The sequence below is a fragment of the Dermacentor albipictus genome, chromosome 10, assembly GCF_038994185.2.
Source record: "Dermacentor albipictus isolate Rhodes 1998 colony chromosome 10, USDA_Dalb.pri_finalv2, whole genome shotgun sequence".
NCBI classification, from domain to species: Eukaryota; Metazoa; Arthropoda; class Arachnida; order Ixodida; family Ixodidae; genus Dermacentor; species Dermacentor albipictus.
In genome coordinates this window covers 14,310,068-14,324,045 of record NC_091830.1, presented here as the reverse complement: position 1 = coordinate 14,324,045, position 13,978 = coordinate 14,310,068, and the positions used below count along the sequence as shown (strand labels likewise).

The window sequence follows — 13,978 nt, the reverse complement described above, 5'->3', positions numbered from 1 at the left end:
TCTGAGTAAATATATTATTTATGTATATTCACCTCTCTCTCTCTCTGTATGTATGTATGTATGTATGTATGTATGTATGTATGTATGTATGTATGTATGTATGTATGTATGTATGTATGTATGTATGTATGTATGTATGTATGTATGTATGTATGTATGTATGTATGTATGTATGTATGTATGTATGTATGTATGTATGTATGTATGTATGTATGTATGTATGTATGTATGTATGTATGTATGTATGTATGTATGTATGTATGTATGTATGTATGTATGTATGTATGTATGTATGTATGTATGTATGTATGTATGTATGTATGTATGTATGTATGTATGTATGTATGTATGTATGTATGTATGTATGTATGTATGTATGTATGTATGTATGTATGTATGTATGTATGTATGTATGTATGTATGTATGTATGTATGTATGTATGTATGTATGTATGTATGTATGTATGTATGTATGTATGTATGTATGTATGTATGTATGTATGTATGTATGTATGTATGTATGTATGCACGTCACCTTGAGCAGAAGTACCGTATAAATAGTTGTTACAGTTATATGTATATTTGACTCTGTCCTGATTTCCCCTTTCCAGTAGCACATTTTTACTAAGGAATAGCAAAAGCCGAAATGAGCCGTCGGGCTACTGATTTTGGCCTATCATATGTTTTATGGCGATAGGAATTATACGGACACTCGAGTCGAATATCCGCCGTCGTTACCGTCGTCGGAGTCGCCATAGAGTTCCGTCCAAAGTTCGGGGTTGCCATGGAGTTCCATCCAAATTCCAACTGCAGTAACATCGTGGCCGCAGGTGCAAGCAAAAGCTTGCGAGGGTAAGGCGAAAAGGATGGTGGCTTGATGCAGCGATGTTTTCTCGCGCTCGCTAGGGAGAAATATGGGCAGGGTGCGCGCCGTCTTCCCACGCCCGCAAGGGGGGGGGGGGAGCAGGGAGATCTCCGAGCGATAGGAGAGGGAGGGGTTCAAAGGGGATGGGCTAGTGTGCATCCCTTCTACTTCAACTGCGGCTGCTCAGCGCAGCCGTGCGCCTCATACTTTAGAGGCAATCTACGCTGGGTTCAAAGGCTAGCCGACCTGAGGTAGCTGATCGCTTCGTGTACGCTGTGCTCTCACGCACCTAGATCTCATAGAATCGACAGGCAACACGAAAGAGAATTCGCTCAATGCTGCTAATATTCTACATCATGCCAGTGTTTTGACAGCGAGTGCCCACGGTCATCGAGTGAGATGTGTCCGTGTTTGCGTGTCTGCGCTTGGCAACCTGCTTGTTAATTTCGACACTATGCGAATGTTTGCAGCAATTTATGCAGTTGATAAAACGACTGCCCTTACTTCGTATAGCTCTAGCAATCAATGCTTCGCCTGTCCAGCGAAACTGGAACTTTTAAAAAGAGTGGCAGAATTTCCATCATTGCTATCACATCGGGCACACCAACTTTTTTATGTTTAATGTTGAATTGAAAAGTATACAAGAGTTTCTTCAACGTCACCCATGCCGGCGGGTTATCAGCTCAATTTATTGCGCGCTAGTAAGTGATTCTCTTTATTTTGTTATATTTGAGCCAGACCATTCTTCTGCTATCTGCGTATGCAAGGTGCATGCTTTATACTGCCTGCTAGCTCGTCATCTCCTCCTCTCTGTATTTGTTTTCGTCTGCAAGCATAATAACAATAATAATGATAATAATGGGAAGAAGAATGCGAATCATATTTATATGTGTGTATTCATACATAATTAGATTTCTGCATTATTCGTACAAACATGTAATTTAGTTGCCACACTTCTGTAAGTACACAAAACAATCGCTTTTCTCGACCTCCACGCCCCCTCTAAGGGCTTTTCTTTTTTTACTACTCAGTATTTGTTGTGAAAAATACCGCGCTCTCTTAGGCAGATCGCTGTGATATTACTGCTCATTAATATTGCAGATCTCTAGATGACGCATTGTTTAGATGATAGGAGGAAACATCGACCCGACTCCCGAACGAGTCATGTCATGAAAAATAAGGACACTAGCAATGTCTGGCTGGTTTTACATTCATCATCATCATCATCAGCCTGGTTACGCCCACTGCAGGGCAAAGGCCTCTCCCATATTTCTCCAACAACCCCGGTCATGTACTAATTGGGGCCATGCCGTCCCTGCAAATTTCTTAATCTCATCCGCCCACCTAACTTTCTGCCGTCCCCTGCTACGCTTCCCTTCCCTTGGAATCCAGTCCGTAACCCTTAATGACCATCGGTTATCTTCCCTCCTCATTACATGTCCTGCCTATGCCCATTTCTTTTTCTTGATTTCAACTAAGATGTCATTAACTCGCGTTTGTTCCCTCACCCAATCTGCTCTTTTCTTATGCCTTAACGTTACACCTATCATTCTTCTTTCCATAACTCATTGCGTCGTCCTCAATTTGATCAGAACCCTTTTCGTAAGCCTCCAGGTTTCTGCCCCGTAGGTGAGTACTGGTAAGACACAGCTATTATACACTTTTCTTTTGAGGGATAATGGCAACCTGCTGTTCATGATCTGAGAATGCCTGCCAAACGCACCCCAGCCCATTCTTATTCTTCTGATTATTTCTGTCTCATGATCCGGATCCGCAGTCACTACCTGCCCTAAGTAGATGTATTCCCTTACGACTTCCAGTGCCTTGCTGCCTATTGTAAACTGCTGTTCTCTTCCGAGACTCTTAAACATTACTTTAGTTTTCTGCAGATTAATTTTTAGACCCACTCTTCTGCTTTGCCTCTCCAGGTCATTGAGCATGCATTGCAGTTGGTCCCCTGAGTTACTAAGCAAGGCAATATAGGTTTTACATTAAGAGCCACGAAAGCCTCATTTATCAGCAGTTCTGCATTCGGACGTAGGCATTTACTTACGCCGTTTCACGTCGCTACTTACAGTGATCGAAGAGGTGCGTTCGCCAACCGCTTACTGCATGAGCGCCCTGGGACCATACGCCGCATGCAGCAGTCATTATGCATGCTTTCTCGACGATCATAAAGGCTGCCGTAAATTAAGCTCTCTTCGATGTGCGTGTGACACCGGGCTTTGTGCAGTATGTGACTCACCCAGTGTTATTTGGCAGTGTTTGTTTTCACGTCCATAGGTCCTCTTTGCGCGTAAGTATTTTGCGCTGTCAGAGTCCGCAAACTCAGCCACGGAAATTTACGGGACACAAGAAATTCCAAGAAATACCTGAATTTATGCTGTGCTAACTCTTGGCGCTTCCTATTTGGTGGATCCCTGAGTAATTCGGAAATGGCAGTGCTGTATTGAACTTTGAATCTGGGTCTATGTGACCAGGCTTTACAAACATTGCGAATTTTCGCAAATTTTGTGTCCCGTAATCTCCCGTGACTGACTGCACTTCAAGTGCACGGGCTTTACGGGCATCTTTCTCCGGAAAGTTCCACTCGAGCGCTTTGAACGTTAAGAGGGATTAATTCAATTGCACTACAGCTAGCACAGCTATGAAACTACGATCACAAAGGAAGCTGCGAGGCATCTTAAGACTGAGAAACACACAGCGGCGGTCTCGAATGCGCCGCGAGTGCGCAGTTCACGCTAATATCAACTGAAAAATAACATTGCTCTGGCTTTGGTTCACCTTGGACAAAACGTGAGTGCCGCGCTGTCAGTGTCTACCACTAGAGGGCACGAATAGGCAGCTCTAGACAAACACTACATATACGTAAGAACTACATCGACAAACCTTTTGCGCGCACGAATCTATGTAAGCGTCGCGAGAGGACAGGGAAGGACACGCGTAATGTTTTCTCGTTGACGTGGTCAGAGCTTCTGCTTATAAATTAAACTCTGTTCTAATATTCCGCGTGATGGTGAGGCTCGTAAATCTCGCTCGCGATTTATGCTCGTGGTGTTGGTATTAACTACGACATTAATTATGACGATTAGCCTGATTGTACCGAGTCGATTGCGCTATGGGTCCAAAATGCCGTATAGACTCGTGTAAAGACCACACTGTTCTACGCAATTTCCACGTGGTGCGGCCCTTACATGGGACCGAAATTTTTGGCCAAATTGGTGCTGGCGCAGCGGGCGACTTCGGTACACCCCAAGTCCCTGGATGTACCACTTCATCAGAGGTCAACGCGCAGCTTTGACCGTTTAGTAGCTGCAGAGGGAAGTAAGTACTCAGTGCGCGACAATTACACAATGCGACATCGGGGCACCTAACGTGATCGCTTCTCCGTTGTCTCTTTTCTTTTCCCTATTCGGGCTTGCCAAGTCGAGGGAGCGGTCATTACACGTGTTCGGTCGTTACACGCGTGCAGCCCTTACCTGATTCTGTTGAGTATTTGTGAGCAAAGCTTTCGTGGTGCTTCCCGAAAAATGCATGAATTAGGTACTTGTAAACACTCAGTCATAATTTGTGACTTAAGAGGTTAAGCCGACGATCCTCTGCATTAGTCAGGCGACGCTCATTGCGACCGTCATTTTGGGGAATGGACACAAGCTGCTCTAGTAGTAGGTCGCCTGCCCCACGGCGCGCTGTGGGGCAGGCTGTTTGTGGCGTTTATCCTGTTTCACTGTAATTCGACATGCCGACCTACGGCAGCGTACCGCTACGCAAGCAGTGTGTGTACGCGCATTAGTACCGGTGGTATGGTATGCAATTATTGTGCCACATGCAATACAGCGCTCAATGCAGGACCTTCGCTGGTGAAGAACTCAGCCTACCCCCGGCAGTGTGGACCTTCCGCCATTATTTCTCACTAAATATAGCATGCAATTGTAGCAGCTCTCGTGCAGAATACAAAGGACAAATGGGGCTAGTTTTACGTTATTCAACTCCTGACAGCACTTCAATTCACTGCGCCAAAGCGGGAAGAAAACTATGCTTTCTATTAAATCCCGTTGCGGGGAAATGAGCTTTCGTTGGTGGCACCCTCATCAAGCCCGTGTAGTGCTGGTTTCCTTTTTTTAGTACGACTCGCCTGGCATACCGGATGTGGGGATTAATATTTGAATCGATTTGAGAGAGATGCGGCGAGCAGAATACGTCTAGGCGAGAACACCACAGCAAACTCCATGAGAGCTGTGGCAGAGCATGTGTTGTGCACAAACTCTATGAAGGCCCGGGCTCTCGCACGCGCTCTAGGGTTCGCAATTCTAGCGAGCACCCAATGTTACCCTTGCATTATGTTGCGTCATGCGAAAGTTCCAAATTTGAGGTATCCGGCCTAGGCAAACTACACACCTGACTGAATATCCTCGCTGCCGGCTGAACAATAAACTTGCAAAGTTATAGTGTTGAAACTCGATTTAACGAATTGATGACCACGCTCTAATTATTCCGTTGAATCGGGAAGTTCGTAAAAATGAGAAAGAAATGTTTCGGTCCTTCGAAATCAAAAATTGTAGCGTAGAGACACGCAAAGACTACTGCGCGGCATGGCATTTATCGCTAATCCAGCAAACTGTCGCATGAACCATGACCTAACCAAAGCAACCACCGCGACTCTTACCGAGGCGGTAATGAGTCGGCTGTTTCGTGGATGGGCAAGGCGTGCAGCCTTGTCAAAATAAGGTTAGGGATGTGATCCAGATGTTTTAACGCGGTAGCTTTACAGCACGTGCTCAACGAAGAATGTATCTGTGTCAGATTTAAGAAGAAATGACCACTTTTTTTACTCAACTATTTATGAAAAAACTTCGTTAAATTCAGTTCGGTCAAGCTTGTTTCATTATTTCCGGTCTATGATAACATTAAACCCAATTGGTACCTGCCGGGGAATGTACATTTCTTAGTTAGATTGAGTGTTTCGTAAAATCGGATTTCGTTAGTTCAAGTTTTAACTGTATCGCCTCGATTCCTCCATTTCCTCTCGCTGAATGTTCAGGTGTGGTTCTTGTTTTCGAGCTGCACATTGTCCCAGATGTATATCTCAGGGATGGTGATATTTTCTGTGATTCAGTGAATTAATGCAGCGCTTACGGAATTACACATCGCGTGTAGGCGAAGCGGCTTTCGCTATATCTCACACACCAAGAGGCTGTGGGTTTAATATCCGGCCGAGCTGACTGCATCTCGACGATAATTGAATCCAAGAGCTGTTGTGTAATAGGCACTGGGTGCACCTTACAGAATCCTAAAGTGGGCGAAATTGTAACAGAGCCCAGCGGTGCAGTGACTTTGAATCCTTGTTGTTCAGTGAGACTATACAGGTACATTAAACCATATGAGTCATTCAGTTGTTGAATTATTGAAATGCGCCACCTATTGAATTTGCCCCACATTTAATGGTCAGAGATAAAATACCTCCTTGTTTATTTGGATAAACAGTCACAATGTATGCGCATATGTAGATGGAAACGCGATGCAAATATAAAGGGTTGAAGAGCGTTAAGAGTCAAGAGCAAGGAAGGACAACGTCTCGGTAGGTTGACTCATCTTTATCAAAAGGGGTCTTACTGTTTTCAGCATGTAAGTTTTACGTGATTTTGTTTTGCTTAGCATTGTGACCACAAAAAACAATCCGGTATTGATCAAGCCTTCTTGAATAGAGGTGTGTCTACCCACGCAGAAAAGCTGGAAATGATTTATGAGACGATTTGGCTGTAATATGTATGCTGTGTATGTATTTATTTGAAGGTGTTATGTGAAACTGCGGCATATGCTGTTATATTCCCGAAGGCGCTCCTGGCACGCTATGGTATGACCTCGCTGTTGTCATATTTTCCACGCTGTCGCTTGTTTGGACCAAGATGACGGAGTATGTGATGATGGAACCTGCAAGCTTCAGACATCAAAACAACAATAAAGAGTTTGAATCAAACAAGAGCATATGGTCTTGAGGAGTTCGAGCAAAAATGCAGATTTTCAGAGCGTGTACACCTCACAGCACAACATACACAGCGACAGCAGGCCTATGCTTCCTGGTGCAGCTTTTTATGCACATGGCCAGCGGCTGCCATGCCATCGCTGGCTTCAACAGAAGCCCTGACGATTCATGATCATTCGAGGTTAGCCATAGTTCCAGAAGCTGTTGGTCTAACTTGTAACAATTTCGGTGCAAGAACGGGTTACACTTCAAAAAAATTATAGTATTTTATGGTATAACACCGCGTAGATAACTACGTACACTTTGTTGCGTAATGTGAGATGGCGAGATCATACGTAATAAAACACACGCAAGTTTTCTTTTACACGATGAGGCGGTCCATAATTTGAAATGTAGTGCACATGTTTGGTACAAGTATAAAAAATCAACATGTAAAGAATAAAAAAGGAAGCCCAGTCTACTCTCAGCTCCAAATAAACAATGTCACTATAGCTAACGCTGCTTCAACATTATCCGAAGCCGAATAATAAAGCACAGTAAAAAACGAAAGTAATAAAGCATATGACAGGTCTTACCGCACTTCATCACACCTACATGCCGCGTTGCATTTCTAGTCACAAATCATTGCAAATAGAGACTTGTGTGACGTCAGTGGAAGAAATGACCCACGCAGTTTTAAACCGCTGAGTCGGCCTCTTCTGCCTTGGTTGAAGCATGCTAGTGATGCCACAATGTTTTTATCAACATAAAATGATATTATCTATAAATTCCAGTCTCTCATTATGGTACAAAAGGATAGAAAGTTGGGTGAGTTGGCACGGTACCATGATCTTGGATTGCAGCGCGAAGTGACACGGACAGAGACTAGAAGCAGACAGGACGAGGGGTAACTCTCAACTAAATTTTTATTGAAACTAACAACATATATATAGGTGACTGCAAATACCGCAGCTTATGAACACGACAACGTCTAAAGGCATCAGTGATCTGTGCTTATGGTTCCACGAGGAGCACGTCTGTTTGCACTACTCGCCTAGGGCAAAGAAACCACTGCTTGAATTTTCTTCTTGTCATTCCCAACTTGTTAAACAGGGGATAGCATACTCAGATCTTAGGCCTCTCATTGCTAAGTCATGTCCACACAATATGCAACAAAGTTTTTCACAACAGATAGATAGGCTCGAGAAGGCTGGTTATCCTGTGCGTTTGTTATCACCAACCTGGGAAAAGCTTTCGAAATGGGTAAAAAGCCCCGCTAAGAAACAAGAAAAACAGAAAAAGGAAAAAACGGTTTGCTTCAGTGCCCTTTGTACATAGGTTATCCCATGCTTTACGAAATGTGGCCAATAGATATGACGTCAATATAGTTTTCTTGCCCCCCCCCGCAAATTGTCTATCATTTGCCTTATGATAAACCGGAAACTTGAACAGGGCGGCAAAAAAAGAAAAGATGATTGCAGTGTTAGACATGTGCCCTCTTTTGTGCCTTGTAACACTGATATAGTTTATCAGATTCCACTTCAGTGCAGGAAAACTTGCATTGGACATCGCGGCAGGTGCATTAATATTAGACTAAAAGAACACAAACACTTACCAACCCTAATGCTTCACATCTAGCGTCAAATTGTTTCATTTGTGATTGTAAACCTTAGTTTGAAGACAAAAAATATTCTTTCAAAACACAAATGCCGAAGCACACGGGAAATAATCGAGGCATTTCACACCAAAAGATTAGGAGATACTTGCGCTAGCGACGCCTCATTGTCTTTGTTAGAATGCGAATTCCAGTATTTTCACAGCACGTCTCTTCACCTCAAGTAGTGTCTTTTTGTTGTTTTCTTTTTTGCCTTTCCTACCGCTTGATATGTTCAACTGATGTCTTTAGACCTTGCCATGTTCATATGCTGTAGTACTTGTAATCACCTATGTATGTGTTGTTAGTTTCAATAAAAATTTTGTTGAGAGTTAGTGCTCCTCCTGTCTGCTTCTAGTCTCTGTGCGTGTCACTTCAAGCTACAATCCAAGATCATGTTCTCATTACGGTCTTGAATCGGCATGGCGATCACAGTCTGAGTTCACCTATATCGTTGACATGAGTCTTGTAGTTCAATTTATTAGACACAAGTTAATCCACTACAGTGAATCTTTAGTTACATTGTCTTGATTACCTCCCCAACTTCAGCCTGCCGCTGACGTCATTCTCATAGAATAATACGCTGTAATGTCACTGTGGTTCGTGTTTTCTGAGGTGCCCAATTCATACATGCGAATGTTCTGCTGTGTGAAGATTGTCTTATTGGCGTCGACTTTTCATATTAAGGAGCAGCCGTCCTTGTTGGGAACGCTATCGGCATTCACATCTGGTGTTCCTGTCTAGATTCTAGCGAGAATTTTTCAGAAGAACCATAAAATGCTCTCAAAGCGAGCCGGGCTTTCCAACGACTCGTCTGTTTTGAACAATATTATTAGAAAAGAACCTTACCGACACGAGAAGGGGCATGTTAAGAGTGAAAAAATTTCCCCCAGTTAAGAACATTTCGCCTGGACGAATAGAGCTGCGCAGATAGGCAACCTGCATCCAGAAAAAAAGAAATACGGGGTCATTAGAAGTGTGAAGCAAGCAACAGCTACAGCTATTGAAAGGGACAGCGACGCTCTGTTTCTATGAGATTTTGTATTTTCCTTACATTTTTCTCGGACATTTTATGTGACGATAGTCTTCTTTGCTGCCTTGACTTGCCTGAAGGATTGTTGCCTGTGGTGGTGCGTTTAACGGGTGCACATGTATTATTACTTCTGAGTTGTCATACGCCCATCGCCTTGTTTGGTGTTTTTTCTTCGTAAGCTGTTCTGTGCGCTACTCGGACCTGTAAGGCTAATTGGTGTAATCTGCTACTCAACCCTGGGGGAAAGTACAGTTCATGGGTATGATAGAGATATATAACAATATCATGTTAAAAGCTTTGAATCATTTTTGTTCACGGTGCTTTGTCCCAAAACAATAGGTGCACCTCTGTTTCAGTTATTAATGGACACCAGATCGCCCGTAGACCCTCCTGGAGCATGCGCTAAAAAACGAGGATGTTCTGGCAGTTCCATTGTGCCTGAATGACTCGTTACATTTATTTTCCTCCCGTGTTCTTGTTATCGCACTTTGTAGGGAGCACAATTTCTCTGATCAGAACCTTTTTTAAGGTTTAGGAAAACAGACATTTCGGTAACTTGGTTAAGCTTCGTCTTAAGAGCAGCGGAGAAAAAATACGGACACGAGGAAGATGACATGACGGACGCTGACTCCAAACTGAGAAGTTTGTTGAAAATGAACACACATATTATGCCCAATCATGTAACGTGCACTCCAAGACCGCTATACAAGAACAAGCGGGATGTGTAATCATGAGCATACTCACACAGCCCAGACGTCAACATTATCGCGCACGAATATGCCTTATCTTCGTAAGTTTATCGAAGAAAACTCAATTCGCTCTACGATAATGACACGGAAGGGTGACTGATGCGCGCGTCTTCTTGCGTTGCAAGTACAGGACGCTTCTACTATTTCCCTTATAAGCTTCTTACTATCAGGGTAAATGAAAGTGCATTGCTGAAAACAGGGTACGCTGCCCCATGTGCCACGACGCGCTCCGACGTGCGACAGCGTATCATTCTTGCTGGCCCTCTCGTGCTCTCTCAAGCGCACGCTGATAGGGCTCCCCGAAAGCTACTTGCCATATCATTCTGCGTTCAAATGATTTGCCACCTTCTTTTAGCAAACACATAATCTTACCGGAAGAACGGGTGAGAAAATGTGCCGGGTAGCTGGCATGTTTCAGCCTACCCACTGGCTGGTCGAAGCTCTCTTTAGTGGTGTCTGGGGACGACTTACACAAAGCCGCCTTTAAACACGAGGCTGCGATACCTCTATTAATAAGCTTACATTGCGCTGAAGTGCAGCATGAGTGGTTTTGTTGATCTAGGGGCATACATCTAAAGAAATTGTCCAATTTCAACTTCAAGTACCGAACTGCATAGCATCCACTTTTGGCATTTCAGACGTGATTTTCAAGCTGCTTCCACTTTCTTGTCCACTAGTTCAAAAAACTGTCGCCTATATTTTTCTGTCAGCAGAGCACGAACTAAACATAGAATCTATCTTTCAAGGAATATCTTTGTTGTCTGTATTTATCTGTCATCAGTTCCACAACGTTGCTGCTGGAATTTGTATTCACCAGTCCTCTTGTTCTGTGGAATGAAGTGTGCTGTATCAGTAATAACTGCATAGATTATTGAAATGTAACAAATCGATGGTAAATTAAGACAGGCAGGCCCTACCGTCGAACTAATAGCCATCGAACCTTCTCTTATTGAAATGTAGTCATCAGTATACAAAAAGCGTCATGATGCGAACGCTTCTTTTTGGCACAGGTTAGTTCAAAACAAACTAGAGCGTTGACAGGACGAAGCAATTTTTCACGAATCAGCAGTGCGTGCGCACGTCCACTTACCTGACGGAATTCCGCAGGTGAGTCATGGAACACAGCAGCCTTCGTCAGGCTCTCCTTCAGCTTTAGTGTCTTTATAGCATGGAGAAGCAGAAAACATAACCATAAAAATACACACTAGCTTGCTCACTGACAGCACGTAGGGAATATTTACGATGTGTGCCTCAATGAAAAAACACATTCTACATTTGGAAGAATAACAAAAAGTTCAGACAACGACCGGCCGCTTTTTCGCGCCCAAGTTATCTACTATACCCAAAAATCGGATAACGCCTTTCATACCGGACAGTTCAGGTAAGATTTGGTTACAGAAAATGGAACATAATGCATATCCGAAGTCACCTGTTATCAGCACAAAACACTCTCTCAATACTAACTCTTCCTGATTGCTTATAGATTTTCGCAGGTGTCATTCCATCCTTGGCGAGGAGTTCTCTAGTATTCTTCCAATAAAGAAAGCAGTCTACATGCGTATGCAAGGGGTAAAACGAAGAAATGGTTGAAGATTGAATTTTCCCCAGAAGATCTAATTAGTTTGCTACAACAAGACAGTTTATAGACGCAGATCGAACAACAAGCAAAGGCGGGAACCTCATCATGCGAGTTAGAGCACTAACCTCGTTTGCCATCTTCTGACTCAGCCGTGCGACATCAACGAAGTCGATGGTCGCATAGCCGCAGTATGACATGGTCAGCAGGAGTTGGTCTTTAGGCACACCTTCGTCGAACACGCTGTAGACGCATATGCAAGACACAATCAAGAGGACTACAGCGGAAGCCATGATTGAGAACTGCCAGGCCGAGTTGAGCACTCTCCTCAGATGCACGATCGAGGAAAGGTTCAGCCTCACCCTATCCAACTCCGAGATGAGCGTTGTGATCTTGAAGGTCCGTTTCTCGCCTACCGCGAGAATTCTTTTGAGCGTGTCCTGCTCCTGGTGAACGTAGCTTATAAGAACCTCGCAACAGGGCCTCAGAATGACGAAATGCATCATGTCGTACGCGAAGAAGAGAAAGTTGAACAAGAGCATGGTGCCCTTGAGCACGAACTCAAGGAAGGAGCCACCCTCGACGTTGAGCAGCCTGATGGTGATGTTGGCGTTGGCAACCAGGTGCGCGAAAAAGAAAATCGCAACGAAGAATCTGTGAAGAAATGACATTTTTCATATATTCTCTCTCGCAGTGCATTAGGAATGCTTAAAGGTACACTAAAGTGAAAAATCATCACTAAAGTGAAAATCTGCATCAGTAAATTACCGTTCTACAACACCAAAAACACCCCTCTTGCAACGATAAGACGTTTGGTAAGCCAGAAATAGCGCAAGAACGAAATACGGGTGGCGACGCCTACTTGAGTTCCCGCACCTGGGGGCTGTGACGTCATGGATTTTGATGGCATCTTCTAGGGCCTACTAATTATATATAGCGGTACAGATTGACTACATTGTGTTCTAAAGGAATGAAATATTAAACATGGCAAGTTTCGGGAACCTTTATTCAGCCAACGCGGCCCAAATGCGAAAACATACTTTGGAATCCCTGACGTCACGCTGACGTTGCGGCGTTGAGATTTCGGCGCGAAATTCAAATACTGATGCTTCAACCTCCATTTTCTCATTTAATAATCAAACTATTATTTTGAAATGACTGCCTGCGGGGTTCTCAAACAATACTCCATTAGTCTAAACTGATTTATTGTTTCCCTTTAGTGTCCCTTTAATAACAAAATGGCATACTGTGAACCCATTTCCTAGACATTTTATGACATGTTTCTCTAAGCTTGCGCTTTTCGCGGGACTTCTGTCAGATCGACTTGGCGTTTTATCACTAACCTGCTTAAATTTTACAGTTGGGTCATCGGCCATAAAGTAATAAGTCTTAGCGATTCTTAGCGCTTTTTGTGTTACACAGGCTCTAATTGTGGCCCTGGAGAAAGTTTTGAGCCCTCTTCCAACAAACGGGCAAAAACCTTCTCAGTGATATTTTGTTGAACTGCAGGATGAACGCACCTCAACGTGTAGCTGAGACGACAACTCCATTGGTATTTCTTCCACTCGAACGCTGTCCTCATCTCGTGTTCCGCCGATTTCTTGAAAAACTCCAGCATGGTCCACGAGCCGAACACGGCGCTTGTGATGTTCACGACCACCTTGAACGCCACGACTGTGGGGATTACTAACACGAGGGACTTCGTGAAAGAACGAACTGTGCTGAAGAGGCGGAGGGAGTTGTGCGCGACGAAGTACAGCTCGGCCAGTGTAAACGTCAGGAGGCAGCCGACTGAGTAGAGGGTGTACCAGGACTTCCAGCTGACCACCGCATCCTTCGCGCTTCCACACTGAAGATTTCTGATGAAGAAAACGCCGGCTGCCCGGCAGAGCCAGGCATACGGCTTGATCCGTGCAGCCATGGCGCTGACCATGATGGCTTAGCGTGACAGATGAAAGAGACAGCTAGTTCGCAGCGGTTTCGATGTGAACAGTCAGTCCTCAGCAATACCCAACAGCGCTCCTCCGAGAGTGGAAAACCCCGTCGACTCTGAGCAGAAGAGGTTAACGAGAAAAGCAGTCAGGCATTAGGTGGTTAGATAAGATTGCCTGGCAGTTGACACACAGCAGGTAAACAATA

At 44.0% G+C, this 13,978-nt stretch overlaps 1 protein-coding gene across 1 annotated transcript; it reads right to left on the bottom strand.

The window, feature by feature from the left end:
* Positions 1-6,667: 6,667 nt before the first annotated feature.
* On the bottom strand, positions 6,668-13,772 carry LOC135915838 (uncharacterized). The gene is made up of 5 exons (XM_065449024.1): positions 13,360-13,772; positions 11,968-12,493; positions 11,354-11,422; positions 9,331-9,420; positions 6,668-6,803 (listed from the first exon to the last, which is right to left on the bottom strand). The coding sequence occupies exons 1-5, from the start codon at positions 13,770-13,772 to the stop codon at positions 6,687-6,689; spliced, it is 1,215 nt and encodes a 404-aa protein (XP_065305096.1). The 3' UTR covers positions 6,668-6,686.
* Positions 13,773-13,978: the final 206 nt, after the last annotated feature.